This window comes from Erinaceus europaeus, chromosome 16 (genome assembly GCF_950295315.1).
Source record: "Erinaceus europaeus chromosome 16, mEriEur2.1, whole genome shotgun sequence".
NCBI lineage: Eukaryota > Metazoa > Chordata > Mammalia > Eulipotyphla > Erinaceidae > Erinaceus > Erinaceus europaeus.
Window position 1 is genome coordinate 12,280,245 of NC_080177.1, and position 27,498 is coordinate 12,307,742.

The window sequence follows — 27,498 nt, forward strand, 5'->3', positions numbered from 1 at the left end:
GCTCTCTGTGTCATTTCTAATAGGGTGTTGAGGAGGGAGCAGTTCCAGGAAGGGAAAAGAGGCAATGAAATGTTTTGCTATGGAAAGAGATTCCAAAGATGGCAGTGCTAGAATACTGATTCTTAGGTGGGTGGAAAACATTACCATTTTGCCCATACTCCTCATAAGCTTCCTGAGAATAATTAGAATGCACTTCCACTTGTATTTTATTCATTATGACTTCAGATTTCTTTCCCAACAATCTCTTTCCAAGTAGAAAGACAGAATCATAGCAGGTTGTCATGGAAGCAGAGAGTCAGTGTCAGCATCCAGAAGGGTTGTGACCAGTCCTGGAGGCCCCAGGCTGTGCTTCGACCTATAATGAGACAGAGAATGGAAGAGGGATCTCCACTCTGCTCCTCAGAAACCACTGAGACTTGGAAACAACCTGCTGGTAGACCTTTACTCCCTGGGCAGGTCTTAAAGAGTAGGTAGCACCAATTCAGGGGTCAGATTCTGGGTCAGGAGCTGGAAGGTCAGGGTGTATATCTGGGAACTCACTCTGTTGCTGGGGGCTCTCCGGCCCCTCATGCTGGGCCCATGTGACTGCTCGCCGCTGCTCCGTACTCAGAGAAGCCATTTGCTCAGGAGTGACAGCCACAGCCTGAACACTGGTGAGACTAGACAGCTGAGCAGGGTTGAATACCACCTTTGAGGGGGAGATGAGAATCAGTGCATTCACTGTAGGCCCTGTGAGGTCCTGGATCTCTGTGGCCATCCCAGGACCCAGTCCAGCAATACTTACAGCAAATTTAGGAGGAGGGATGACAGAAATGGCAAAAGGGGTAAGGCCTTGGATTTGTTCCTTCAGAAGAGCAGAGAGAGCCAGGTCTGGGATCCCAGCTGTTGACATGAAGCATCCAAACATTGCTTTAGATGAGTCTTCGTCCTTCTCTTGAAACCTATGTATCATTTCCAACTACTCCCAAAGTACCCTGCCCTAGACCTTCCCAACACATGCGCAACTTCTCACCTAAATATCTTCTCAGACTCTCATCTTAAGAATTCTGGAGTGGGGGGGGGGGACATGCCTGGTTGAGTGCACATGTTACAGTGAGCAAGGGCCCAGGTTCAAGCCCCCAGTTCCAACCTGCAGGGGGGAATCTTCACTAGTGGTGACACAGTGATGCGGATCTCTCTCTTTCTCTCCCTCTCCCTCTCTCTCTCTCTCCTCTCATGCTTTCCCTCCCAATTTCTTTCTGTCTGATCAAATAAACAAATTTTCAGAAAAGGGACCAAGTGATGTTATACCCAGTAGAGCATACATGTTACCATGCACAGGGACCTGGGTGCAATTCCCTGATCCCCACCTATAAGGGAGAAGTCTCATGAGTAGTGGAGCAGTACTGCAGGTCGGTCTCTCTCTCTCTCTCTTTCTACCTCTATAAGAAAAATGGCCAGTGGGAGTGTTGGGGGCATCATACAAGTCCCTGCAGTATCCCTGGTGTCAAAAAGAAAAGAGAAAGAAAGAAAGAGAGAAAGAAATAAACCCCAGAGCAGTATATAGTGGAAATAGCTCAACTGTTAGGCATACATGTCTGAGGTGGACAGATCCCCAGCACTGTATGTACCAGAGTGATGCTCTGTCTTGTGTATGATTATCTCTGTCTCATGTGAAGTGCTCCCTGTCTCTAATGTGTAATAAGTAAAATTATAAAACTTTTTAAAACTTAATTTATTTTGGATAGAAAATTAAGAAGGGAGGGGGAGACAGAAAGGAAGAGAACTTGAAGCACTGCTTCACTGCTCGTGAAACTTCCCCTCCTGCAGGTGGGGCCCAGGAGCTTGAACCTGGGCCCTTGCTCACTGTAACATGTGCACTCAACCAGGCATGCCCCCCCCACTCCAGAATTCTTAAGATGAGAGTCTGAGAAGATATTTAGGTGACATTTATGAATGGTGACACGTGCACTCTACCAGGTGCATCATCACCCAACCCCTGTAAAATTATGAATCTTTAAAAATAAAAAAATCCAGAGCAGGGGTGAGAGAAATAGATTACCAGGTAAGACACATGTCTTATCATGCATATGACTCAAGTTCAAGCCCCAGCACCATGTAGAAGATGTCACAGCACTGAAAGAAACTCTGATGTTGTGGTATCTCTTTCTATCTATCTGAATGAAAAAATGACCTGGGAGCAGTGAAATTGCACATGTGTGAGACCCCAGCTCAGCAGAAGAGAAAGGAAGAAAGAAAAACAAAAATTCCAGAGTCATAGACCTCATTTCCCCATGACACAGAATTGTGGTACAGACCCCTGACAATCAGCACCAGCAGTGGTCCAGCCTCCCTACCTGCTATTGTGCCGATTTCAGTGAAGATCTCAGGGCCCCAGTTACTGACTGGGCCAAAGCCACCGGGCAGCACAAGGAGCTGGGCTAGAACCTCCAGCTGCTCCTCAGAGCACTGGAGATGTAAAGTGCCCAGGAAGAGGGCTGCCTGGCTGTGGAAGGGAGAGGAACTCGGTCCCAGAGGCTAGGTCTGTGGCCATGAGGATGGGGAAGGAGGTGGCTACACGGGGACCCCACCATGATTCTTCCCTCACCCCTGCCCTCCACAGACCCAGCTTTATTGTAGAACCACCACCCTCACACCCCCTCCACAGGCAACCTAAACTCCCAACTGTTGATATGCTGGAGCTCCTCTGGCCGAAGTCCACATAAGGTGTAGCCCAGAGCAGTCAGGTGAAGGAAGTCCAAGTGACTCACGTGCCTGCCACTCTGCCTCAGGAAGCTGGACACCACAGCCCGGAGCTGGGATGGGGGTGGGGGACACAGGATCAGGAGAGAAGTGATAAGGAGTTAATGGATAGGGAAGGAACCAGGGCTACTGGACCCTATTCTATTATTGTTAAGACCTGAAGTTCCAACTGCCATGGGGAAAGTTGAGAATCCAAAAACGAAAAGGACAGAAAAAGAAGAAAAAGGAGGAGGAGGAGGAGGAAGAGGAGGAGAAGGAGAGACCTTGTGGGGAAAAAAAAGAGGCAATAAAGCAAATCCATATCCAGGGATTGAGAGTGGTCAAATCAATTTTCATGACTCACAAAACCACTAGTGTGACATTTAAGAAAAGTCAAAAGAAGGAGGCCATGAATGTAGCTCAGTAGTAAGTGTATGTCTCATTGGTTTCAGGACTTGAGTTCCATTTCTGGCACTGAGAAGTAAAAAGATAAAAGAATGACCAGTCGGTGGTCTGGGAGGTAGATCAGTGGATAAGGCATTGGGCTTTCACACATGAAATCCTTAGTTCAGTCCCCACCATCACATATATGATATTCTCTGATATATTCTCTCTCTCTCTCTCCCCTTCCTTCCTCCTTTCCTATTCCTCTCTCTCCCTGTTATGAATAAATAAATATTTTAAATGAATGGCCAGTCAACAGGCACATGAAAAGATGTTCAGCATCATTGTTCAATATCATTCAACATCTGGGAGATGCAAATCAGAATTACAATGAGATATCACCTCACACCTGCTAGAATAGCCATCATCAAAAGACTAAGGATGACAAATGCTATCGTGGATATGGAGAAAAGGAAAGCCTTGTGCACTGTTAGAGGGAACGTAAACTGATTAGGATACCATGGGATCCTCAAAAATGTAAAAATGAAACTACCATATGATCCAGCAATTCCAGGTTCATAACAGCATTACTTATAATAGCCAAGCTACAGAAACAACCCAAGAGAGCATCAAGGGCTAAATGGTAGATGAGCACTGATCAGATTTGGCAGATGTGATTCTGAGGTCTTAGGCATTCAAGTTCTGTGCTTTTCCATTGAAATTTCTCTCCAGCCCGATTGACTTATTTCATTTAACATAAGCCCTTCAAGGTCTACCCATATTGTCACAAATGGTAGAATTTCTTCTTTTATAGCTAAATATATGCCATTCTATGTTTATAGAACTATAGTCATCAGTGCATGAATGAATACACAGAGTTAATAAATAAACCTTTAATAATAAATTAACTAAATATGAATAAAATGTTTTTAATTGACCAAACAATCTCACAGGAAGAGATATCAGACCTTGGTTATCAAAGGTAAAAATGATGGAGAGATGGAACTGAAGGAGGCTGGTCAAAAAAGAGAAAGTCAGTGAGTGAGTCGGGCGGTAGTGCAGCAGGTTAAACGCACATGGCGCAAAGCGCAAGGACCGGCTTAAGGATCCTGGTTCAAGCCCCTAGGATTCCCCACCTGCAGGGGAGTCGCTTCACGGGCGGTGAAGCAGGTCTGCAGGTGTCTATCTTTCTCTCTCCCTCTCTATCTTCCCCTCCTCGCTCCATTTCTCTCTGTCCTATCCAACAACAACAATATCAATAACTACAACAATAAAAACAAGGGCAGCAAAAGGGAATAAATAAATAAGAGAAAGTCAGTGAAAAGACAAATGAGTACTAGGGATGTGATGTTCAACATGTATGATATATATCTTCCCTTCCATCTCAGTTTCTCTCTGTCTCTATCATATCTATCTACCTGAATGTGTGTGTGTGTATGTGTGTGTGTGTGTGTTATCATGAGTATAGGAAGAGTCAGTCCTACAAGTACTCATCACAAAGAGAAATTTCCCTCCTTTTTTCTACTCTTTGTTTTTTTATTGTATCTGTATAAGTAGATGGATGTTAGCAGAGGTGGCTGTGCCAATCATTTCATAACAGGCATGTAGTCAGCCATCACACTATGTGCCCTAACTGATCAGTGATGCCAATTATTTCTCAATAATTGAAACTCAATAATTGACATTTCACTTTGGACGGAGACACCAGGCCTGAGATGTCAACCCTTCAGCTCCATTACTCTGCCACCAAGTTGCAGGTGCTACCTACCATGACACCAACCTGACTTCCTTGAGAAGATGACCTCACCAATGTGTCCTAGAACCTCACCTCTCCAGAGCCTCACCCCACTAGGGAAAGATAAAAATAGGATTGACCTGCCAACACTCATGTCCAGTGACGAAGCAATTACAGAAGCCAGACCTTCCACCTTCTGTACCCCATAATAACCCTAAAGCTTCCAATAGAGGGGATGGGACACAGAACTCTGGTGGTGGGAATTGTGTGGCATTGTAACCCTCTTATCCAACGGACTTGTTAATCACTATTAAACAAAATAAAATAAAATAACTGAAAGATGTGAAGAGTTATCAGGCAGGGTCACAGGAGACAATACCTTGGGCTTTGGGCAACCCGGAGACCTGGGTCTGTGGGGCGAGTGTTTGGAAGGTTGGAAGTAGAAAGGAAGGTATCACCTGGACAGAGCTCCAGCCGTCTATCTGCCCCAAGGTGCTTAGCACACCCCAGTCCACCAAGTCCAGCTCCCGAAGTTCCCGTTCACTCAGACCTATTAAGAGCCGGCCTAGCTGCAGGATCTGCTCAGGACGGAATCCCCGAGGGGGCCCCCACAACTAGAAGAAAGAGAACAAATTGTAAATTGTAAATGAAGGTGGGGAAAAACACTGGAATTAGAATCAGAACACTGTTCCCTTAACTAGGTACCTAACAAATCACTGGCCTTCTTTGAATCTTAAAGCTTCCTCATCAACAACATGAGAAGGTTGGACTAAGGTTCCTAAGATGAATTAAGGTGTGATTGAAGGACTGTACGGGTCTCAATAGGTAAGAATTGCAGACTTTAGTCCCCAAGTTATAACTTCTATGTGTATCAGACAAGGTTCATGAGGGCTAAAATAACACAGAGGTGCCTGTAAGTAGCCTTACAGGCTATCCCTAGAGATGTTTATTCAGCCTAATATGGCACCTTGGCATTGGCATTTTAAAAGCCTGCTCCCCAGGGCCAGGTGGTAGTGCAGTGGGTTAAGCACATGTAGTGTGAAGCATAAGGACCGCCTAGGGATCCTGGTTCAAGGCCCCGGCTCCTCACCTGCAGGGAAATCGCTTCATAAGCAGTGAAACAGTTCTGCAGGTGTCTACCTTTCTCTCTCACTCTCTGTCTTGCCCTTCTCTCTCGATTTCTCTCTGTCTTATCCAATAACAACAAGGGAAAACAAACAAACAAAAAACAAGGGTAACAAAAATGGCCTCCAGGAGCAAAGAATTCGTAGAGCATGCACAGAGCCCCAGCAATAATCCTGGAGGCAAAAAAAAAGCCAAAAACCTGCTCCCCAAATGATTCTAATAAACTGTCTGCTCACCACTCTTCTAGCTGCTTCATAGTTTGCACTAGCTTCCTTTCCTCAATGTTCACCACCCCCAACCCCTACTTCTCATTGAGGATCAAAACCCTCTAATTCCTTTATCTACTATTTACCCCACTTCTCACCCAGCTCTGTGCTCTCAAAACTTCCTCATGCTTTTCCACCACCAAACCCAGCTGGCCTTCTCAGGCCTAACCTGCTTTGCCTTGCCCATCGCTGCCCGTAATGCTTCCGGCCCAAGTCCCGGGTCTCCTGAAAACAGTGCCAGGCAGTCCTCGAAGTCTGAGAGTCCCATCTCTGCAATCTGGGTTGCAGACCAGGCAGCTGGGAATGTGCCCCGTACATCCGCACAATCCGGCACGGGCTCTGGAAGGAAGGGCAGGGCCAAGGAGTCAGCGCAGTATCAGTGTGCACCAGAGTGATATTCATAGGTGGAGGGACCCCTCCAAATTTTGGAAGAGAAGGCACTGGTGGACACAGTAGATTGAAATGTTACTATAGGGTGAGATTCAAAGGACTCAGGATGGGGAGGGCAAACACCTCATTTTATAAGTGGGAAGCTGAGAGGGTTGCCAAGAGACTTAATGCACAACTGAATTAGAACCCAGGTTCTCAGCCCCATGGTGTCTCGTCCTATATCCTACTCATCTTCCCAGAAGAAATTTGCACAGTTAGTGAAGCCTAGAGTTGATTCATCTACTCACTAGGATAAAAGACCAGGAAAAGGGGAGTGCTAGGCTAAAAATCAATGGGTCATAAATTCTCTGACTTATAGAGCCCTAGAAGAAAATATAAATATTATCCCTCTGGCCTCTATGCTATAGATTAGAGAAGTCAAAGTCCAGTAAGCAGAAAGTACTCAAAGAAGGCAGCATGCTTAGAGCCCAGACCTCTAGCTGCATTGTCGGACACTGACTCTTGTATCTCCCACTAGACACACACGAACATCTGAGTAGCTTCACCTGGGAAGGCCTCTGATGTGGGTCGCACAATCCCAGATACCAGGGCTGCTTTCTTAGGCCCAAGGGGTGGCCCCCCACACAGCTGTCCAACTGGACTTTGCTCCCAGCTTTGTTGCTTCTCTAGAAGTCGCTCCAGGGTCTCTGGGCCCAAGGCTTCCTGCAGAAGGAAAAATGAGAGTGGGGAGATGTGGGTAGCATCAGGGCCAGCCACGGTATCTGGAATTCCAAAGCCCTGTCTCTTTCTTTTAACAGTCTCCCCAAATTCAGGAATTACATCTGTAACCCTCAGCCTCCTTGGCCTTGGTGCCTCACAACCAGCTCACCAGCCCCCTCTCTGCTCTTACTCTCTCCCTGTTCCTTCACCTTACCCTGGGGATCAAGGAAATTGCCTCAGTAGACAGAGTGAATATGAGACGTCCAGCTTGCTCTACTTCATCCTGACTCCACAACTCTGCTTTCCTGGGGGACAGGAAGAAGATGAAGGGCTGGGATGCTGAAGGAACTGTGAGGGAAAGGAAAAAGGGCAAAGAGGACATACTAGGACGAAGGACTCAGGGCTCCAAAGCACCTCAAGCATATTGGATGGGCTGCCACTGATGGCAGTTAAAAGGGGTGTGGGGTGAATTAGAATCTGAAGTTGCCAAAGAGCCATACCCAAGAACAGCCTCCTGTAACAGCAGCCATCCCAGCTCTGCAGCAAAGGGCTCTCCTAGGCAGAAGGCCTGCAGCTGATTGAGATGGGCAAGGAGGATCTGTAGGGGGATCCGTCGTGTGCTCTCAATCTCCAAGAATCCAACCAAGGGGCCCAAAGTCTCCAGCACTTCCCTTGAGACTGTCCTCTCATGTGGAACCTAGTGAGGTACATCAGGTCTTGGGACAAAGCGCCTCTGACTCAGAGTACCAGACTCTGACCAAGAAAGATAGCAAAGCCTCTTTCCACCTCCCAACTCAACACTCTACAATACTCTGCATTTGTTCACTACCTTAACCAGCCAAGACAGGCTAGGCGCAGGCAAAAAGACTGGGAGGTGGGTGGGATCCAAGGGATTTAGTGGCTGCCACACAGTACAGACAAGAAACAAAGAACAGATTATCAAGACTAGATCCTAGAGGTAGATACAGGAGCCAGGGTCTAGTTAACAAAGTTTGATAGCAAAAGTGGTGTGGGATTTGGCCTAGAAGACACTGAGCACTGTCTGAGGGATGGGGATTACTCCGGCAGCAGCTCTGAGTCTGGTAGGGTGAACTCTTACCAAGTTTTGTAGTGCCTTTTCTGCCAGGGCTGCCCGGTGGGGTGGGGTCAGTGCCAGCAACTGCTCTGGGGATCCTCGTGCTAGCTCCACCACCAGCATAATGGATTCATTGGACAGTCTGTCCATTAACTGGGCCCTGTAGCAATTTAACAGCAGGGGCATTCAGAACTGACCTAAGTTGAGATGGGCTCCTAGGACAACACAGTCTCCCAGGCAAGAGGCAACAGCAGTCTAAATCTGGTGGCCCAGACAGGAACTGATATTAAACATCTTAAACAAGATGCAATTCCCACCACTGTGCTTGAAGGAAGAGAACAAAGAAAATTAACACTAGTCTTCCTACAAAGAAAAGACAAACAATCTTACCCTACTAACAGAATCAAAAAGATATTAAGTATCATTTTAAAATTTCCCCACAGGGCAATGTAAATAGCCCAACGGTTATGCAAAATATCTTCATGTCTGAGGTTCTGAAGTCCCAGGTTCAGCCCCTGACACCACAATAAACCCAAGCTGAGCAGTGTTCTGGTATAATAATAATAATAATAATAATACAATAAAGGAATCAAAATTCCTCCTTGCTGTAGACTGAATAACTGAGGTGAGCAGGGAGATGTCATAGTGAGTGTGCAAAAGACTTTAATGTCTGAGGATTCAAAGTCTCATATTCAATGCCTGACACCATCATAAGCCAGAATTGAGCAGTCCTCTGGTTAAACAACAAGCAAACAACAACAAAAAAATAAATAAAATTGAAAAAAAAATGAAGTTCACAGAGATCTAATGGTGGAGTCAACTTCTGCTTTTCATTGTATTACTCTCTCCCTCTACCTCCTGTGAGAAGGTCACCTCTTATTTGTATGGTGCTATACAATCTACAAAGTTCTTTCAGATATTTTCTTGTTTGATCCTCATGACAGAACATGGGAGTCAGATGGGTATTTTTATACTTCTTTCATGAGTGAGAACTCTATTCTGCTGACTGGTCCAGGATCTTTCACTTCATTTTAGGCCCTTGGGTTTCTAAATCATCTCTAAGAGGGAACATATTTAAACAGGTCTGGATAAAAATTTTTTAAAACCCTTTTACCCAGAAATCAGAAATGACATCCTAACAGAATATTCACCACAGAAGAAATCCAAAATGCCAAGAAACACATGAAAAAATGTTTCACGTCACTGATTGTCAAAAAAATGCAAATAAAGACAACAGTGAGATACTTCACTCCTGTGAGAATGTCATACATCAGAAAAAGTAGCAGCAACAAATGCTGGAGAGTTTGTGGGGATAAAGGAACCCTCATGCACTGCTGGTGGGAATGTCAATGGGTCCCACCCCTATGGAGAGCAGTCTGGAGAACTCTCAGAAGGCTAGAAGTGGCCCTTCCTTATGATTCTGCAATTACTTTCCTGGGATTTAATTTCCTAATGAATGTAACACATCCATCCAAAAAGATTTGTGTATACCTATATTCATAGCAGCATAATTTGTAATAGCCAAAACCTGGAAGCAACCTAGGTGTCCAACAACAGATGAGTGGCTGAGCAAGTTGTGGTATATATACACAATGGAATACTACTCAGCTATTAAAAATGGTGATTTCACTATTTTTAGCCCATCTTAGATGGAGCTTGAAGAAATCATGTTAAGTGAAATAGGTCAGAAACAGGATGACTGTGGGATGACCTCACTCATAGTCAGAAGTTGAAAAACAAGATCAGAAGAGAAAAAAACACTAAGCAGAACCCGGACTGGAGTTGGTGTATTGCACCAAAGTAAAATACTCTGGGATGGGGAGTGGGGGGGAGAGTGCTGGTTCTGGAAAAGGATGACAGAAGACCTAGTAGGGGTTGTATTATGTGGAAAACTGAGTAATGTATTATGTGTTGTATTATGTGGAAAACTGAGTGTTGTATTATGTGGAAAACTGAGTAATGTTATGCATACACAAGCTATTGTATTTACTGTCAAATGTAAAACATTAATCCTCCAATTAAAAAAAAAAAAAGAAGTGACACCTTGTACTCTAGCTAGGTTGCCAATTCTGGAACTAGGCCAAATAGTACAAGAGCCAACACTTGAGGAAAGAGTTTGTAAAAAAAAATAATAATAGTCAAAGGCGGCAGGGCAGTGGTGTACCTGGCGGAGTGCACACATTACCAAGCACAGGGACCCAGGTTCAAGTCCCCACTCCCCACCTGCAGGGGGGATGCTTCACAAGTGATGAAGCAGGTCTGCATGTGACTTTTTCTCCCCCTCTTAATCTCCCCTTCTTCTATCAATTTCTCTCTGTCCTATCAAATAAAATAGAAAAACAAAAAAAAGGGGAGAAATAGCCACTGGGAATAACTCTGAATAATGCTCTGCTCTGGGTTAACACTGATGTCAGGGACATGGCAGACAGAAAACCACCAGCTCTAAGGAGCTTCCCAAGAGCAGCTCTCCCCCAGGTCAAGCTTTCTGAGGATCCAGTCTAGCACTCACGGCAAGTCCAGGAGCAGTTTGGTGTCTAGCCCACTCAAGTCTAGCCCCAGGATTGCTGGCTCTGGTTCGGGCATTGTTATCCTCCGTTGAAGCTCTGCCCAGATGCAGACCCTCTGTGGGGCAGGGAGTGAGGGAGGCAGGATCAGGATGGAACTGGACCCCTACCTCCCCGCTCCCACTAAGGACTGAGTAACCCCTCTCACCAGGCCCCCTCGGACCGCAGTGGGCAGTTGATAAATCATGTGAACCACTTCAAGGAAGTCTGCCATCAAGTTGATCTGCTGTAGAAATTCACAGGACATGCCCCCTGCCAGGGTGCCCAGAGCCCTGTGGGTGTGTGAGTGGGTAGATGCTCGTTCAACACTCATGCCCCAGCCTGTCTGCTCCTTGATAGACAACTCCCAATACCAGTGCTGATGTTCTTTTATGGCCATTTACAGTTCTGGAATAACTTTCCCATAGATATTCTCACTGGCTCCCCCATAACTTCACTGCTGTTTGTTAGAAGAGAAAATAAAGACTTGACAAGGTCAAGGTGTTCCTAACAGTGATCTGTTGGAAATACAGCGAACTAAGACTTAAAGTTATGAAGCTGACGGTTTTTTACCTATGGGTGTAGGTAATGTGATCCTGTTTATTCCATTTGCCTGTGTCTCTGAAGTCACCATGAGTTAAAGTAAAACCAGCAAAAGTCCGCTTGGAGCTTACAGTGAGTCAGACACTGTGATAAGTTTCTTATATGCCTGATCTCATTTCATCTGTACAACTACCTATGAGATTGGCATCATATGAAATCTTAGTCTGCAGAAGGAAATACTGAAGCTGACAGAGGTTCCATGACTTGACCAAGATCACAAAGAGGTGACAGGACTAGGACCTGAAGCTGGGTCTTTCCAGTCTCCTGGAGCTAGTCAGGACAGATGTGGCACTGTGGGTGGGCAGGAGAGTGAGGCAATAAGGAACCAGGAAACTGTGCCACCATGCCCATTCCTTCAGGGTGTATTAGATGGTGCTCAGTTCTAGGTAAGCATGGTAGTCGGATTACACTCTCTGCTCGATACAGTGGCCGATTGGGTTTACTCACTGCAGACTCCTAATGGTCAGGTTGGTGGGCACCTGCATCTTCTTCCAAAGAAACTGTGACTGTAAGGAAAAGAAAGAGTCTGTGGAGATAGCACAGTGGTTATGCAAATTGACTGTCAAGCCCGAAGCACTGGAGGTCCCTGTTTTAATACCCAGCATCATCATAGGCCAGAGACAAACATTGCTCAGGCAAAAAGAAGAAGGAGAAGGAGAAGGAGTAGGAGTAGGAGAAGGAGTAGGAGAAGGAGAAGGAGAAGGAGAGGAGGAGGAGGAGAAGGAGGAGGAGGAGGAATGGAAGGAAGGAAGGAAGGAAGGAAGGAAGAAAGGAAGGAAGAAAGGAAGGAAGGAGGAAGGAAGGAAGGAAGGAAGGAAGGAAGGAAGAGAAGTTGCTTCATAGCAGAGGGGTGATCCATGGTATCTATCTGGGGAAATAGCTCAACTGGTAGAGGTTCAGACTAGTAGGCGGGAGGTTCCCAGTTCAATTCCTAGCAGTGAATGTACCAGAGTGATGCTCTGGCATTTCTCTCTTCCTCTTTCTTTCCTAAGAAACTCTTTTTCTACTATGTATTTTAATTTATTTATTATTGGATACAGACAGAGAGATATTGAAAGGGGGGTAAGAGGGGAGGAGACAGATAAAGAGACACCTGCAGGGACCAGGGGCTTGGATCCTTGAATACTGTAATGTGAGCACTTAACCAGATGTGCCACCTCCTGGTCCCAAAATAATTACTTTTTAAAAATGTTTTAAAATTTATTTTCCCTTTTTGTGGCCCTTGTTGTTTTATTGTTCTTATTTTTTAATTTTTAATGTTTTATTTATTTATTTATTTTGTATAGAGACAGAGAGAAATTGAGAGGGAAAGATAGAGAGGGAGAGAGACAGAGAGACAACTACAGCCCTGCTTCACCACTTGTGAAGCTTTCCCCCTGCAGGTGGGGACCAGGGGCTTGAACCTGGATCCTTGCGTACTGCAAGGTGCATGCTTAACCAAATGTGCCACCACCTGGCCCCAATAATTACTTTTTTAAAGAGAGATTGCCCAAGGACCAATGTCCTACCTCTGACCCTAAGGACCCCACCAGCCTCCAATTTTCCCAAATTCCCCATTCTCTTATAGAAAGAAATGAAGGAGGAGGGAGAAAGGGCAAAGCAAATCACATGCTCAAGGGGCCCTAGAGAGAAAGTGTCCGGCCTAGGCTTTGGGATGGATAAAGGAGGTGGATGAGATGAAGAGAGAGAGGGGCAAAAAGAGGGAGTTACCTGCTGCTCAGACCAGGGCAATGCCCGGTAGCGCCTCCGGTTCGCCAGAAGAGCCACAGAGTCCAGCTGTAGCAGCTTTAACGGGAGCAGGGGAAGCAGACAGTCTGGCCAGGTAGTGGGGGTGGGCTGTTTGGGTGGAAATGGATGTAGCAGTGTAGTGGTGTGGGGGAGAGTCTGGACTCAGCCCACAGAGAAGAGGAGGAGGAAACAAGGGGGCAAGATGAGACCAAAGCTAGGATGGGGTGCAGCAGCACACCCAAGCACTTTCCTGTGGAAGGCAGCTGTGGCCCAATGTCAATGCTACATAGGCTATGTAGATGCACTAACACCCCTCAGCTTCTCTGAGCCTTGGTCTCTTTATCTGAAAGAGTTTCGGTGGGCCTGGGAGACTTTGCAGGCCCTTCTGGCTCTGCCATTCTAGGGCAGTATGGTCACGCTGTCCTGCAGCTGGAATTGGGGAAACAGCTAGAACGCTAGAGAGCGGGGGACACAGAGTGCTCAGAGTCACTGCATGGGGGGGGGGGGGTCCTATAAGGAAGCCTGGCCAGTCAGACTGCCTGGGGACATGGGGACAGCCCACACATACCTGCCCAGGGATGCACATGGCTGCACTGGCACCTGTTGTACCCGTGTTTTTAACTCCATCTTTCACCTGCATGTGAATTGGCAGGATGTGTGTGTATGTGTAAGGAGTGGCGCTGGGGGGGGCTCCCCAGCCACAGGGAAGATACCCTCTTCCCAGCCAGACCCCACCCCTTGTACCCGGAATGTCTGCAGCAGTGCTGCTGTCTGGCAGGCTGAGAGGCGGGACAGCTCAGGGGCCAGGCAGGAGCAGGCCCCAATCAGAACTCGCCGAGGGATGACCTGGAGAGTCTGAGAGCTGAGGCCTGGCAGCAAAGGGTGAAGGGAGCAGAGTTCCTCCAGGGACAGCTGGAGAGGAAAAAAGACAGTGAGCTGCAAAAGAGGGCCGGGTGATGAGAAAGAGCGCTTCTGGGCAGCAGGGCAGGAAGGGTGGATGCTGCAGCCAGGGAGAGGGCGGAAGAGGCCTCTGAGGGCTGCTGAGAAGTTGCCTACTCACGTCCTGCCTCGGGAGAAGCCGTCCCAGCAGCAGGACAGCCTAAGGAGGGGGCGGGGCAGGAAACAACAGCTCTCAGGTCCCAATAGCCACCTGCACAACTTCAGAGGCCTCTCTACCACCCCCCAGTGGCCAGGCTGGCCCAGGGCTCTTCCTGATCTGATGAAGGAGGACAAGGAGGGCCACCTCACTTGGGGCAGAGGAAATCGAGGCTTCAGTGGCCTTGTTCTCTATTGGGGGTGGGAGGAGGGGATAGAGGCTGGATGCAGAGGAGTGAGACAGTTCCACCTGGGCAGGTGTGACGCTGGTTCCCTGCAGGGCTGGAAGCATGGCTCTCAGCTGGGGTTCTGACAGTTCTTCCAGGAAGCGGAGGCCCAGCTGAGGGAAGAGAGGAGCCCAGACTCGAAGCTCCAGGGGGCTCAGCACTGCTCCTCCAGATGAGCGTAGCACCCCCAGAAGCTCGTATGCCACCTGTAACAAAGGAGGTCTGGGACTGGAGAGAAAAGACACATGAACCCTGGACCTCCTCCCTCGTCACCCACATCAGTATTTATTTCCCAGGGGCAGGAGCAGACTTAGGGTTGGACAGGAGCAGACTTAGTTCTAGATGTCAACCAACTAGAATAGGGTCAGGAAGAGGTGGTAACAGACAGCAGTAGGCATGGACACAGCCCAGGAAATATCTACACTGGTAGAGAGCCAGATTGGCATGTCTGAGGCTCCCGGTTTTATCCCTAGCACCACATGTACTGGAATGATTCTCTGACTTCCCCTATCTCTTTCTGTCACGTGAATTCCCCTCTATCTCATAAAATAAACAAACAAAAAATCCTTAAAAAAAATAAAATGATAGGGGACTGGGTGGTAGCACAACAGGTTAAGCCCACATAGTGCGAAGTGCATGGACCAGCATAGGGATCCCAGTTTGAGCCCCCGGCTCCCCACCTTCAGGGGAGTCATTTCACAAGTGGTGAAGCAGGTCTGCAGGTGTCTTTCTCTCCCCCTCTGTCTTCCTTTCCTCTCTCGGCTTCTCTCTGTCCTATCCAACAACAATGATAAACAACAAGGATGACAAAAGGGAAAAAATAGCCTCCAGGAGCAGTGGATTCATAGTATAGGCACCAAACCCCAGTGATAACTCTGGAGGCAAAAATAAAATAAAATAAAATAAAATAAAATAGGGGGTCGGGCGGTGGCGCAGTGGGTTAAGCGCACGTGGCGCAAAGCGCAGGGACCGGCGTAAGGATCCCGGTTCGAGCCCCCGGCTCCCCACCTGCAGGGGAGTCGCTTCACGGGCAGTGAAGCAGGTCTGCAGGTGTCTATCTTTCTCTCCCCCTCTCTGTCTTCCCCTCCTCTCTCCATTTCTCTCTGTCCTATCCAACAACAAAGCAACTCAACAATGGCAATAATAACCACAATGAGGCTGCAACAACTAGGGCAACAAAAAGGGGGGAAAATGGCCTCCAGGAACGGTGGATTCATGGTGCAGGCACCGAGCCCAGCAATAACCCTGGAGGAAAATAAAATAAAATAAAATAAAATAAAATAAAATAAAATAAAATGAGGGAGCCCTGTGGTGCTCCTGTTGAGCACATACATTATCTTGCATGAGGACTAGAGTGCAAGCCCCCACTCCCCACCTGCAGGGGGGATGCTTCAGAAGCAGTGAAGCAAGACTCTTCTATCTCCCCCACACCTCTCAGTTTCTGTCTGTCCTAGTGAAGAAAATAGAAAGAAAAAAAATGGCCACTGGGAAGCAGTGGATTTGTAGAGCTGGCACTGAGCCCCCACGATAACCCTGGTGGCAATTAAAAACATAATAATTAATTTAAATTTAAATATAAAAATAACAAAATGAAAGACTAGGCACGGAGTAAGGAATGGAGGTAGTAGAAGTCAGGGGAGAGCTGGCACCATCATGTTCAAGCTTGGTTAAAGCAAGTGAATGCACATTTAGGGGAGGCCCGGAGTCCTCTGGGCCTGTGCCAAGGGACCTACCCGTCCTTGTGGACTGAGAGTCCCATTGGCCGCACATTCCAGCAATCCCCGTTCCACAGGTCCCATCGGGTCATTCAAGGGTACCAGGCTCTGCAGTTCCTCAGGTGTCAAGAAACAGGCGAGGGAACCCAGCCTGAGGAGGGCATGAAGCAGTGTGGGTCATGCTGTCCTGCAGCTGCAATTGGGGAAACAGCTAGAACACTAGGAAGAGGAGGACACAGAGTGCTCAGAGTCACTGCATGGGGGGGAGTCTATAAGGAAGCCTGGCCAATCAGACTGCCTGGGGACATGGGGACAGCCCACACATACCTGCCCAGGGATGCACACGGCTGTCACTGAAGCTAGTACTAAAGCAGGAACTGTGCGGATACATGGAGTAGGTACTTACACAGGCGCTATCCAGGAACCCTGCACAACTGGGGTTACTCTTGTCCTCTCTTCCCACAACTCCAGCCCACCGTGGCATGTGCCTGTCTCCCCCAGCCACCACTGATGGTCCCACAGCCACTCACCTGCGCACCTGCTCCTCTCCATCCTCGACGCTCTGGTTCACTAGGCTGCGCAGCACATGCCGGGCGTGTCCTGGCCCAAGACCTGCCACTGGCCAGCTGTCCTCCAGGGCCTGGATCTGCCATGGGGAGGGTCACCTCGTGTCGGGGTCACTGTGAGACACTTGTGAGAGGCTTAGAGACACCACTGACTCCCATCCCACCGAGAAGAAGGTTGGATAGTTAGGCAAAGAGGATGATTCTCATACCTGGTGAGGGCTGAGCTGCACAAAGTTCTCCAGAGGGAGATGGGGGAGCAGGGGCAGCACTGCCCACAGCAGCTCCTGGGGCCAGGCAGGCACTTCCCCAAACAGCTCTGGGGCCAGCAGTCGCCTTGCCAAAGCCTCCTTCTGTTCAGGCCTCATTCCTGGGCTATAATCCCGGATGGCAGCCAGGCTGAGGAGAGGAAAGAGCCTTAATAGGTCTTTGGCCTTGTGCCGAATGCTTTTCTCTTGGCTTTCTGCAATGCTGTTGTCATAGACAGGAAGGAGAGTCTCCCTGGTTTTATTTATTTACTTACTTATTTGTTTGCAGCCCTGGGGCCTCAGATGTTTGGTTCTATGGCTTCTGGGCTGATTTTTTTTTTTTTCTATTTTACTTCGGAGAGATTAAAAAACAAAAAAGACAGAAGAGACACTATAACACTTCTCTTCTATCTGTGGGTCTTCCTCTGCTGAGCTTGGACTTGAACTTTAGTATGGTGGGCCTCTCTGTTAGGTGAAATAATAATAATATAATTATATAATTTATTATTATTATTATAACAGAGTAATGCTCAGCTCTGGCTTATGGTAGTATAGGGGATTGAACCTGGGACTTTGGAGCCTCAGGCATGAGAGTCTCTTTGCATAACCATTATGCTATCTTCCTTACTCCCAACATTTTCAGATAGAAAGAGAGAGTAAGGGGATGGGTGGTAGTGCACCTGGTTGAGCATGCACATTGCAATGTGTAAGGACCTGGGTTCAAGCCCCGAGTCCCCATCTGCAGGGGGAAGCTTTGCAAATGGTGAAGCAGTGCTGCTTTAGGTGGGTGAGATTGGCCTGACCCTGACAAGATTAGGAAGAGGAGTACAGAGTCCTTACACGGTGTCGTTGGCCAGCAGGGATGGAGGGAAGCGCATCAGGTCAGAGACAGCCAAGAAGGGGATGAGTGGTGACAGGTCAATGAAGAGCTGGGAGGTGAGGCGTGGGTAGCGTTGCAGCAGCAAAGCTGTCAGACGACCCAAAGCCTCTTCCTCAGACGGTGGCACCTGTGGGGCACAGAGATGGGTACTATATCTGGAGAGGCTTAGTAGTCTTGCCATTTCCCCTCCTGAGCTCCTGCTTCCACTGAGGCAAGCCCTCCGCACAGGTGCTCTGGATCCCTAGCTTGCCGCCTCCACCCCTGTGCTCCTGTGCCCAGCCCTTTCGTGCCTACCTGCAGCTGGGCCCAGGAACGGTGCATGAGCGTCAGGAAGCCCTGCGCAGCCTCTGTCTCTGCTGAAAGCACCAGCTGCTGGAGATTTTCGGGGGGCATATGCAGGTAGGCCTGGGGGCCAGAAGTCATGTGGTGGGATGGCATCACCAGCCTCCACTGTCACGCAGTCCACCCATCTGCCCCTCCACCTGTTACCTGCACTAGAATCTGCAGAGCCCAAACACTCTTCTCCCTCTGCAGCAGGTCCCACAATACAGGCTGGTGGGGAGATAGACAAGAGAGCTATTTCCTTTACCCCGCCAGAGCCTCCACATGCTGGCATGTTTGCCCATCATTTGAAAGTAGTAGGTGTGACTTCTCAGATATTAAGCTTCCATGGTCCGGGAGGTGGTGCAGTGGATAAAGCACTGGATTCTCAATCATGAGGTCCTGAGTTCAATCCCGGCAGCACATGTACCAGAGTGATGTCTGGTTCTTTCTCTCTCTGCCTATCTTTCTCATAAATAAATACATTCTAAAAAAAAAAAATTAAAAAAAAGAAATTAAGCTTCCTTGGGTCATGGACCATGTCTCTAACATCTCCACAGCTGACTCAATACATATGTGTCTATCTGACCCACATGAATGTGAGGTTGTCTAGCAGGAGGCTTCACTGGCCTTGGGGCTTGGGAAAAGTACTCCTTACACTCTAGAGACCCTAGAAAGGTGTCTTATACATACCAGGCCTTAGTGAGTGAATTACAGCACTTACATACTTTAACCCTTTCATTCTGCAGAAGAAGAAGAAGAAAGAAAAAAAACAAACCTGAAGCCAGAAAAGCTAATTTACTTACGTCCACATTCATTCATGGTATAATTGAACCTAGAGCCCATGTCTTATGGGTTTTTTTTCTGTTTATTTTTAAAATTAATTTACTTATATATTTCTTAGGTGAAGACAGAAAAATTGAGAGGGGGAAATAAAGAGGGAGAGAGCCAGAGACACCTGAAGCACTGTTTCTCCACTTGTGAAGCTTCCTTCCTGCACGTGGCGACCAAGGGCTTGAACCTAAGTCCTTGCACATTGTAACATGTGCACTCAGCCAGGTGCAACACCACCCAGCTCCGTCTTCTAATTTATAATTGCCCTGCCCTCTTCTCATAGCGACCTTGTTTTCCTATATTTCACCACAGCCTCCAAGTCACATTCTCAAAGGGCAGAATTTAAGCCCTCTAACTTGGTTTCTTCCTTTTCTGGAGCAGAAACAGGGAGAGTCAAATAATAAGGTAACAGGTATTGCATGTTGAAGTATCACGCACTGGGGTGATAAGCCTACAGCGTACATTAACTCATATGATTCTGACAGCCACCCTAAAAGCACCTCTATCCTCCTCCATTGACAGATGAGGAAAATGTGCCTCAGAGAGGTTAAATAAGTTTTCAGAGGTTGATCACAGAATTTTGATGTCAACTCACACCTGTCTGCCTCCAGAGCGACGTGCTTAAACCACCACACCATACACTATACTACTGCCTCCCAGTGTGGGGGGATTTCCCAGAAGCCTCTTCCCTTTGTTCTAGTAGCTTTTACCATGGAAGATCACTCACGCTGAAGCAGGATAGCAGCTCCATTTTGCCTGTACCAGAGATGGGACTGGTATCAGATTCAAAGTCCAATGGGGCCGACTCCACCTGTTCCAGGTACTCCCCGACTGTCTGCAGCACACTGCGTCGGCCCTCTGGGCGAAAAGCATCCCAGAAGGAGCAGTTGTCTGGGAGACTGGAGAGCAGCAGGGCCTGACCCAGCATCCCCTGGGCCTCAGTCCCTCCAGCCCCTGGGCCCAGGAGGAAGGTGAGCAGGCGCAAGAGATAGTGAAGGCGTGTGGGGTGGGCAAGGGTGGGCACAGAGGACTGACAGCGTGGCAACTGGGATAGCATGCCAAGCAGGAAGGGAGCCGGGGCCAGGCAGAGTGGGGATGGTCCCAGTGGGGGCAGAGAGGGCAGAAGAGGCCCCAGGAGCCCCTCTAGGAAGCAGGTGTCATTACCCCCACGGCTGATCCTACACTGGCCAGCTAGCCAAGGCCAGAAAGGCACCAGGGCTTCATACATGGTATCATTGGCACAGACCATCATCAGGAAGCTGCCCCCATCTGGGCAGCGTTCCCCACAGGGCCCAATGTGGCAGGGTGGTAAGGCAGTGACATCTAGGGTGGGGCCCCGGCACACGTGCTGAACCCACGCCTGATTGCTCTGGGGCACAGCCCGCAGACTTGCCTCCCCACACAGCTGCTCAGCCCACAGAGTCTCATTCTCCAGGAAGCAGCCCCAGAAGATCTCTGGGGTGATGGGGACAGGGGGCAGGCCTTCAGGGCAGTCAGTGGGGGGTGGGAGTAGGCCTGCACAAAGCTGCTTTACCAGGCGGCGGTTGGGGCCAGACAGCGCCGAAAAGGAGAGGCTGCCACAGATGACCTCCAGGAACTGGTCAGGAAACTGGTCATGGCAGGCTTGGAGCCAGCCTTGGGCACCCGGTGCCCAGGAGACTGCATACCACACAGCTGTTTGGCAGGTGGCAACAGTAGGGGGAGGGGGCTGCGGGGTGGCAGGCTTGACATGCTGGCAGAGCAGGTGGATGGAGAAGTTGGAGATGCTGTAGAGAGCGTCTGGGCCTGAGTGGTTCTCACAGAGGTCCTCCACAGAGATGGCCCTCTGCTGGCGAGGCCGGAGGTGGGCCGAGGGCTGGGAAGCCCTGGGCTGAGGCAGGCCTGTGCTCAGGCAGTGCAGGAGGGCAGGAGGTGGGGGCGGCGATCCAGACAGAAAGCCCAGCGCCTGGACATCCCAGGAAAGGTTGTGCCGGATGCCCCTGGGTATAGAAGGAAGAGCAGGCAGGTCAGTTAACATAGCCTTGAGGTGAAGGCGCTGACCCTCACCCAGAGCCCTGCAGAGGGGGTGGCAAACATGGACTTTTCTAAAAGTGAGGCTCCTGAGAATATGGCTTTGAATGCTGGGTTGGGGACAGAGAGGAGGTACACCATCACCCAGGGACAGCCCTGGCTGAGTCCCTTCTGCTCCCTGACCCTCTTCTTTACCCTCTCTCCATATAATTTTATGTACCTAGACCCAACTCTCAGCTGCTCCTCATATCAGGAAATCTGCCCAGTAACTGAATATACCTCAGTGAGCTCTGATCCTATTCTGCTGAAATTTAAGGGGAGGAGGAATCCAGTCTTGTCCTTTCTTTTCACACCCCCCACCCTTTACAATTAAATTTTATTTATTTATTTCTGGATAGAGGCAGAGAAGCAATTGAGAGGGAAGAAGGAGATAGAGAAATACCTGCAGCTTTGCTTCACCACTAGTGAACTTCTCCCCCTCACCCCACCGGTGGGGACCAGAGGCTTGAACCTGGGTCCTTCCTTATTATAACTTGTGTGTTCAACCAGGTGTGTCACTGTGCAGCCCCCACAGTTAACATTTATTAAGCACCACATGCCAGGTGCTGTTCTAAGAAGTTGATGAGCACAGAATCTACTCACTTAACTCCAGGCAACAACTCTACAGTAGCTCCTCCGATCTATATTGTTTAATGGGAAATTGAGGCATGAAATCTCCTGAAGCTCCCAAGGCCAGGAAGAGAGAGAGTGGGGTCACCAACCCAGAAAGATCTACCCAAAGCACTAACCTGCCCACCTCTCGTCACTCTGGATGCTGACTTCCCAACCCTGAGCCCTCAGAACCCATCTCCCAGGACTTACCACAGGAGTAGCTGCTGAAGGTTGCCTAAAAGGAAAGGAGTAAGGAAGAGGACTGTCCTAATCTCGCCCCTTCATGCCCCGCCACCGTGGCCCAGCCACAGCACTCACCTCCCTGGCACTGCCCTGTGGCATCAGGCTCTGGTTGCCCCAGAATGGAAAAGACCTCATCCTGCAGGGAATGAGTGATACGGAGCAGCCCCTCCTGGAAGGCTGCATAGAGGGGAGCCCCCACTGTGCGCAGCAGGCCTCCCCAGAGAGCCTCCTCAGAGCCTGGCTCCCCTACTGGGGTGAGAAGAGCCAAGAGGCCCTGCAGGAGGTAGGGGGCCGGCTCCCTCCCCTCAAGGTCCGTAGCGTTGGTGAGCTCCATGCCAGGCTGCAGCTGTATCAGGGCCTGCCAGCGAGTGCCCTCTAACAGCAGCAGCAGCGAGGGCAGCCAGTCAGCTGCCAGGACGCAGTCAGCAGGCCCATCGCGGGTGCATGGGAGCCGGGTGGGAGCAGGGGGGCCCCCAGGAACTAAAGCTCCCAGCAGCACCTCTGCCAGGCCAGCCAGCACACCTGCCTGGTGCCCTAGGAAGTCTCGGGGGGTCTGCTCCTGTCCCAGTAGTGCCAGCACGTCCCCTAACAGCCCGAGCATTGACTCCCAGTCGGGGCTGCCCCGCAGGGTCACTAGGAAGTCATGGAGGCGGAGGGCAGGGGGCTGGAGGGGTGGGGGCTCACCCACAGGGCCCTCCCCCATTCTTCCAGGCTCAAAAGAGGAAATATTGGCCAGAAATGCAGAGAACCGCGAGTGGCTGAGTGACCCCTGGGGCATCTGGTCCAGAGTGGCAAGCAAGGACTTGAGAAAGGAGAGACTACGGTCCAGGGACTGAGGCCCAATAGGGGCCTGTATCGCTGCAAGGAGAGAAGCTGGAGGTCAGCAAAGGAGAAGAGCTCTAGAATCTAAGCTCAAGTCTACACCTCAGTCCAAGTCCCTGCCTGGGTCCCTGGTGAGGCAGGAAAAAGAGGCCAGAAAGCAGAGCCCTCCCCTCAGCCTAGATAAACCCTGGCCTGCTTCCTTAACCCTCTCAGAGCTTCCTCTCAGCTCCAGTCTCTGCTCCTCTTCCTTGCCCCATTCTCTTCTACCTACCTAACCAGCTAATCGCCACATTCTTAAGTCTCTTCCAAACATCCATCCCTTCAACCTCTCTCTCCAACCACCCACCTTCTGCCCTTCTCACTGTCCCTCTCACCTGCACAAGACAACAGCAGCAACTGAGGCCAGAGTTGCAGAGCCATGTTTTCAGGTGAACACTGGTTATAGAGGTGAGTTCTAGTTACTGTCACCTTGTGTGAGAAAGCCAGGCAAGGGCAGTCACTGCGGACCAGCTGACACTGTAATGCCGTCTTCACCGACACTGTAATGTGGTCTTTCAGGATACAGTATCTGTAACCTGACAACTGGCTTGTCACCTGAGCCACTGAATACCTGATCCCTTGGCTTGGGAGAGAGGTGTGCCTCTGTGAGAGGGATGAAAGATAGGGAGTCCCAGGGGGCCTTCAGGGAATCTACCAAGAAGGTTTCAGTTAGGAGGCAGAAAAGTGTAGATGGTAACCTGGAGAAAAGGGTTATAAAGGAAGAGAGGGTGTCTGCAGACTAATACAAGAAAACAAAGGAGATCTCATCTCATCTCCTCTCCTCTCCTCTCCTCTCCTCTCCCAGATCAACTAGGAATACCAAAGGAGACCACCTGGGACCTAAACAAGACAGGACTAGAACCACTTCAGGAACCCACCAAATCAATGGTGAGTGCAAACACGTGTGGCTGGTGGTCAGAGAGGAGCCTAGGGAGAGATTAAGTGGCTGGTTAACAGTCCGGCAATTTATCAGTTGAGATACCACCTCCAGTCTGTTCCACCAACAAGGGGACAGCTGAAGGGAAGAAAGGATTCCCCTAATAATCACCAAGTACAACTCTGAGTCTCCATTACTACTGCCCTCAGAATCTGGAGCAGCAGCAGGGAGGCAGAGAACTAACCAGGAAACTCAGGAGAGTAGCATAGTGGTAGCAAAATGGTAGCATAGTGGTAGCATAGTGGTGGGACTGTGAAAGTCTCTTTGCATAAACACTGAATTATCTCTGCCACACCCTGCTTTATCTCTTGGTCAGGAGTCAGGAGTCAGTGATTAAGCTAAGAAGCTTACTTATAGTTTAAAAGCCCTCAGGCTCCCATAGCCTACAGGGAAGAAAAGAGGCTTTTAAACCACTGAGCTCCAAATCAGGGATTAAAATACTATTGAAACAACTGTTAACCTCCACAACTGTGAACCCTTTAATTACCTTACTGAGACACAAGTCAACCCAGGAAATAGTGATCAATAATTTGAAAAGTACTGAGAGAGGGAACTCCTAACATAATATATAAAATGGGTAAACCAACTAGAAGAAATATTGGAGAAATGAACCAAGACAAGAGTCCAGCTAAAAGCCCCCTAAAGGGTGAAGCACAAAATAATGAAGTCAACATCCAAACACTAGCTAAGGAAATAATCACAGGAGTGAGTAAACAGTTTGAAAGAACTGTCATCAGAAATACAGGAACAACAAATGAGACTCTAGAAGAAAACATTATCTCAAGGTTATTAGAGAGCTGAAAGCTAAAATAGCTGAGCTAAGAACACAGCTAGCTGAACAAGCTAAAACAGTATCAGAACAGGGTAACAAAATAGATGAACTCCAGAAAACAGTAGAGGGGGGAAGGAATAGAATCAATGAGGCTGAAGACAGAATTAGCAAGATCGAGGATGAATGAGCGACAACTAAAAAAGAAGTCAGAGATCTCAAAAAGAGATTAAGAGATACTGAAAATAATAGAGACCTATGGGATGACTTCAAAAGAAACAATATATGCATTTTTGGCTTACCAGAGGAAGAAAGAGAGGGAGAGGAAGAAAGCATTCTTCAGGCCATAATAGCTGAAAACTTCTCTAGTCTACACAACATCAAAGACGTAAAGGTTCAAGAAGCCCAGAGAGTCCCAAACAGAATTAACCCAGACTTAAAGACACCAAGATACATTGTATTTAGAATGGAAAGGAATAAGGATAAAAAGAGGATCCTGAAGGATGCAAGAGAAAAACAAAGAGTCACTTACAGAGGAAAACCCATAAGATTAGCAGCAGACTTCTCCACACAAACACTACAGGCCAGAAGAGAATGGCAAGATATCTATCAAGTGCTCAATGAGAAAGGCTTTCAGCTAAGAATACTGTATACTGCTAGGCTGAAATTCAGACTAGATGGAGGCATAAAAACCTTCTCAGACAAGCAATAGCTGAAGGAATCAACCATCACCAAGCCTGCCTTGAAAGAAGTTCTGAAAGGTATCCTATAAACAGTCAGACTACCATAGATAAGTGAACACTCTACAAGAATGGCATTAAAATATCTTCAGTCTTTCATATCAATAAATGTCAATGGCCTGAATTCACCTATTAAAAGACACAGAATAGGAAGATCGATCAGAAAACACAACCCAACAATATGCTGTCTACAGGAAACCCACCTAACTCAACAAGACAAACACAGACTCAAAGTAAATGGATAGAAAACTATCATACACACCAATGGCCCACAAAAAAAAATGGCAGGAACAGCTATTCTCATATCTGACATGGTAGACTTTGAAATAGATAAAATTTAAAAAGATAGGAATGGACACTACTTAATGCTCAGAGGATCAGTCAATCAAGAGGACTTAACAATTATTAACATCTATGCACCCAATGAGAAGCCATCTAAATACATCAAATGTCTACTGAAAGAGCTACAGCAATATATTAACAGCAACACAGTCATAGTAGGAGACATCAACACCCCATTCTCTCAACTTGAGAGATCATCCAGGCAGAAAATCAATAAAGACATAAGGGAGCTAAATGAAGAGATAGATAAAATAGAACTATTGGACATTTTCAGAGTCATTCATCCCAAGAAACTGGAATACACATTTTACTCAAGTCCACATGGGTCATTCTTAAGGATAGACCATATGTTAGGCCACAAAGACAGCATCAGCAAATTCAAGAGCATTGAAATCAGCCCAAACATCTTCTCAGACCACAGTGGAATTAAACTAACACTTCACAATAAACAAAAGATTAGTAATAGTCCCAAAAGGTGGAAGCTCAACAGTATACTACTTAACAACCTCTAGGTCAAAGAGGAAATAAAGAAAGAAATCAAAATGTTTCGAGAGTTCAATGAAAATGAAGACACAAGCTATCAAAATATTTGGGAGACAACTAAGGTAGTACTGAGAGGGAAGTTCATAGCCATACAAGCACACATTAGGAAACAAGAAAAAACACAAATAAACAGCTTGATTGTACATCTTAAAGACCTAGAAGAAGAAGAACAAAGGAATCCTAAAGCAACCAGAAGGACAGAAGTCACTAAAGTTAGGGCAGAAATCAATAACATTGAGAATAAGAAAATCATACAAAAGATCAACGAAAGTAAATGTTGGTTCTTCGAAAGAGTGAACAAAATCAACAAACATTTAGCAAGACTCACAAAACAAAAAAGGGAGAAGACCCAAATAAATTGGATCATAAATGAAAAAGGAGATATCACAACAGACACTGCAGAAATTCAACATATCATGTGAGGCTTCTATGAACTGTATGCCACCAAGCTAGAGAACCTGGAAGAAATGGACAATTTCATAGATACCTACCAACTTCCAAAACTAAGTAAACAGGAAATAGATAACATGAACAGGCACATCACAGCTGATGAAATTGAAACAGTTATCAACAAGCTTCCCAAAAATAAAAGTCCTTGACCAGATGGTTTTATAAATGAATTCTACAAAACCTTCAAAGAAGAACTAATACCTCTACTTTTAAGTCTTCCAGAAGACTGAAGACACTGGAATACTCTCTTCCAGCTTCTATGATGCCAACATCACTTTGATACCAAAAGCAGACAGGGACACAACCAAAAAAGAAAACTACAGACCAGTATCTCTGATGAACATAGATGCAAAAATATTGAACAAAATTCTAGCCAACCGGATACAGCAGTATATTAAAAAGACTGTTCATCATGACCAAGTGGGGTTTATCCCAGGCATGCAAGGTTGGTTTAATATATGTAAATCAATCAATGTGATCCACCACATCAACAAAAGCAAGACCAAAAACTACATGGTCATATCAATAGATGCAGAGAAAGCCTTTGACAAAATATAACATCCCTTTATGATCAAAACACTACAAAAATAGGAATAGATGGAAAATTCTTGAAGACAGTGGAGTCTATATTTAACAAACCTACAGCCAACATCATACTCAATGGTGAAAAACTGGAAGCATTTCCCCTCAGATCAGGTACTAGACAGAGATGCCCACTATCACCATTACTATTCAACATAGTGTTGGAAATTCTTGCCATAGCAATCAGGCAGGAGCAAGGAATTAAAGGCATACAGATT

The 27,498-nt window shown here is 47.7% G+C and overlaps 1 protein-coding gene across 1 annotated transcript; it reads right to left on the minus strand.

The window, feature by feature from the left end:
- Window positions 1-188: 188 nt before the first annotated feature.
- Window positions 189-23,195, minus strand: STRC (stereocilin). The gene is made up of 29 exons (XM_060175713.1): window positions 23,150-23,195; window positions 22,132-22,914; window positions 22,024-22,075; window positions 19,880-21,131; window positions 18,487-18,549; window positions 18,292-18,402; window positions 17,958-18,124; window positions 17,082-17,268; window positions 16,837-16,952; window positions 16,325-16,457; window positions 14,615-14,797; window positions 14,330-14,368; window positions 14,014-14,181; window positions 13,838-13,903; window positions 13,252-13,377; window positions 11,989-12,047; window positions 11,108-11,231; window positions 10,905-11,017; window positions 8,420-8,555; window positions 7,821-8,017; window positions 7,535-7,625; window positions 7,167-7,323; window positions 6,401-6,570; window positions 5,299-5,454; window positions 2,653-2,795; window positions 2,337-2,485; window positions 785-882; window positions 541-688; window positions 189-355 (listed from the first exon to the last, which is right to left on the minus strand). Exons 1-29 carry the CDS (start codon window positions 23,193-23,195, stop codon window positions 267-269), a joined length of 5,322 nt encoding a protein of 1,773 aa, XP_060031696.1. The 3' UTR covers window positions 189-266.
- Window positions 23,196-27,498: the final 4,303 nt, after the last annotated feature.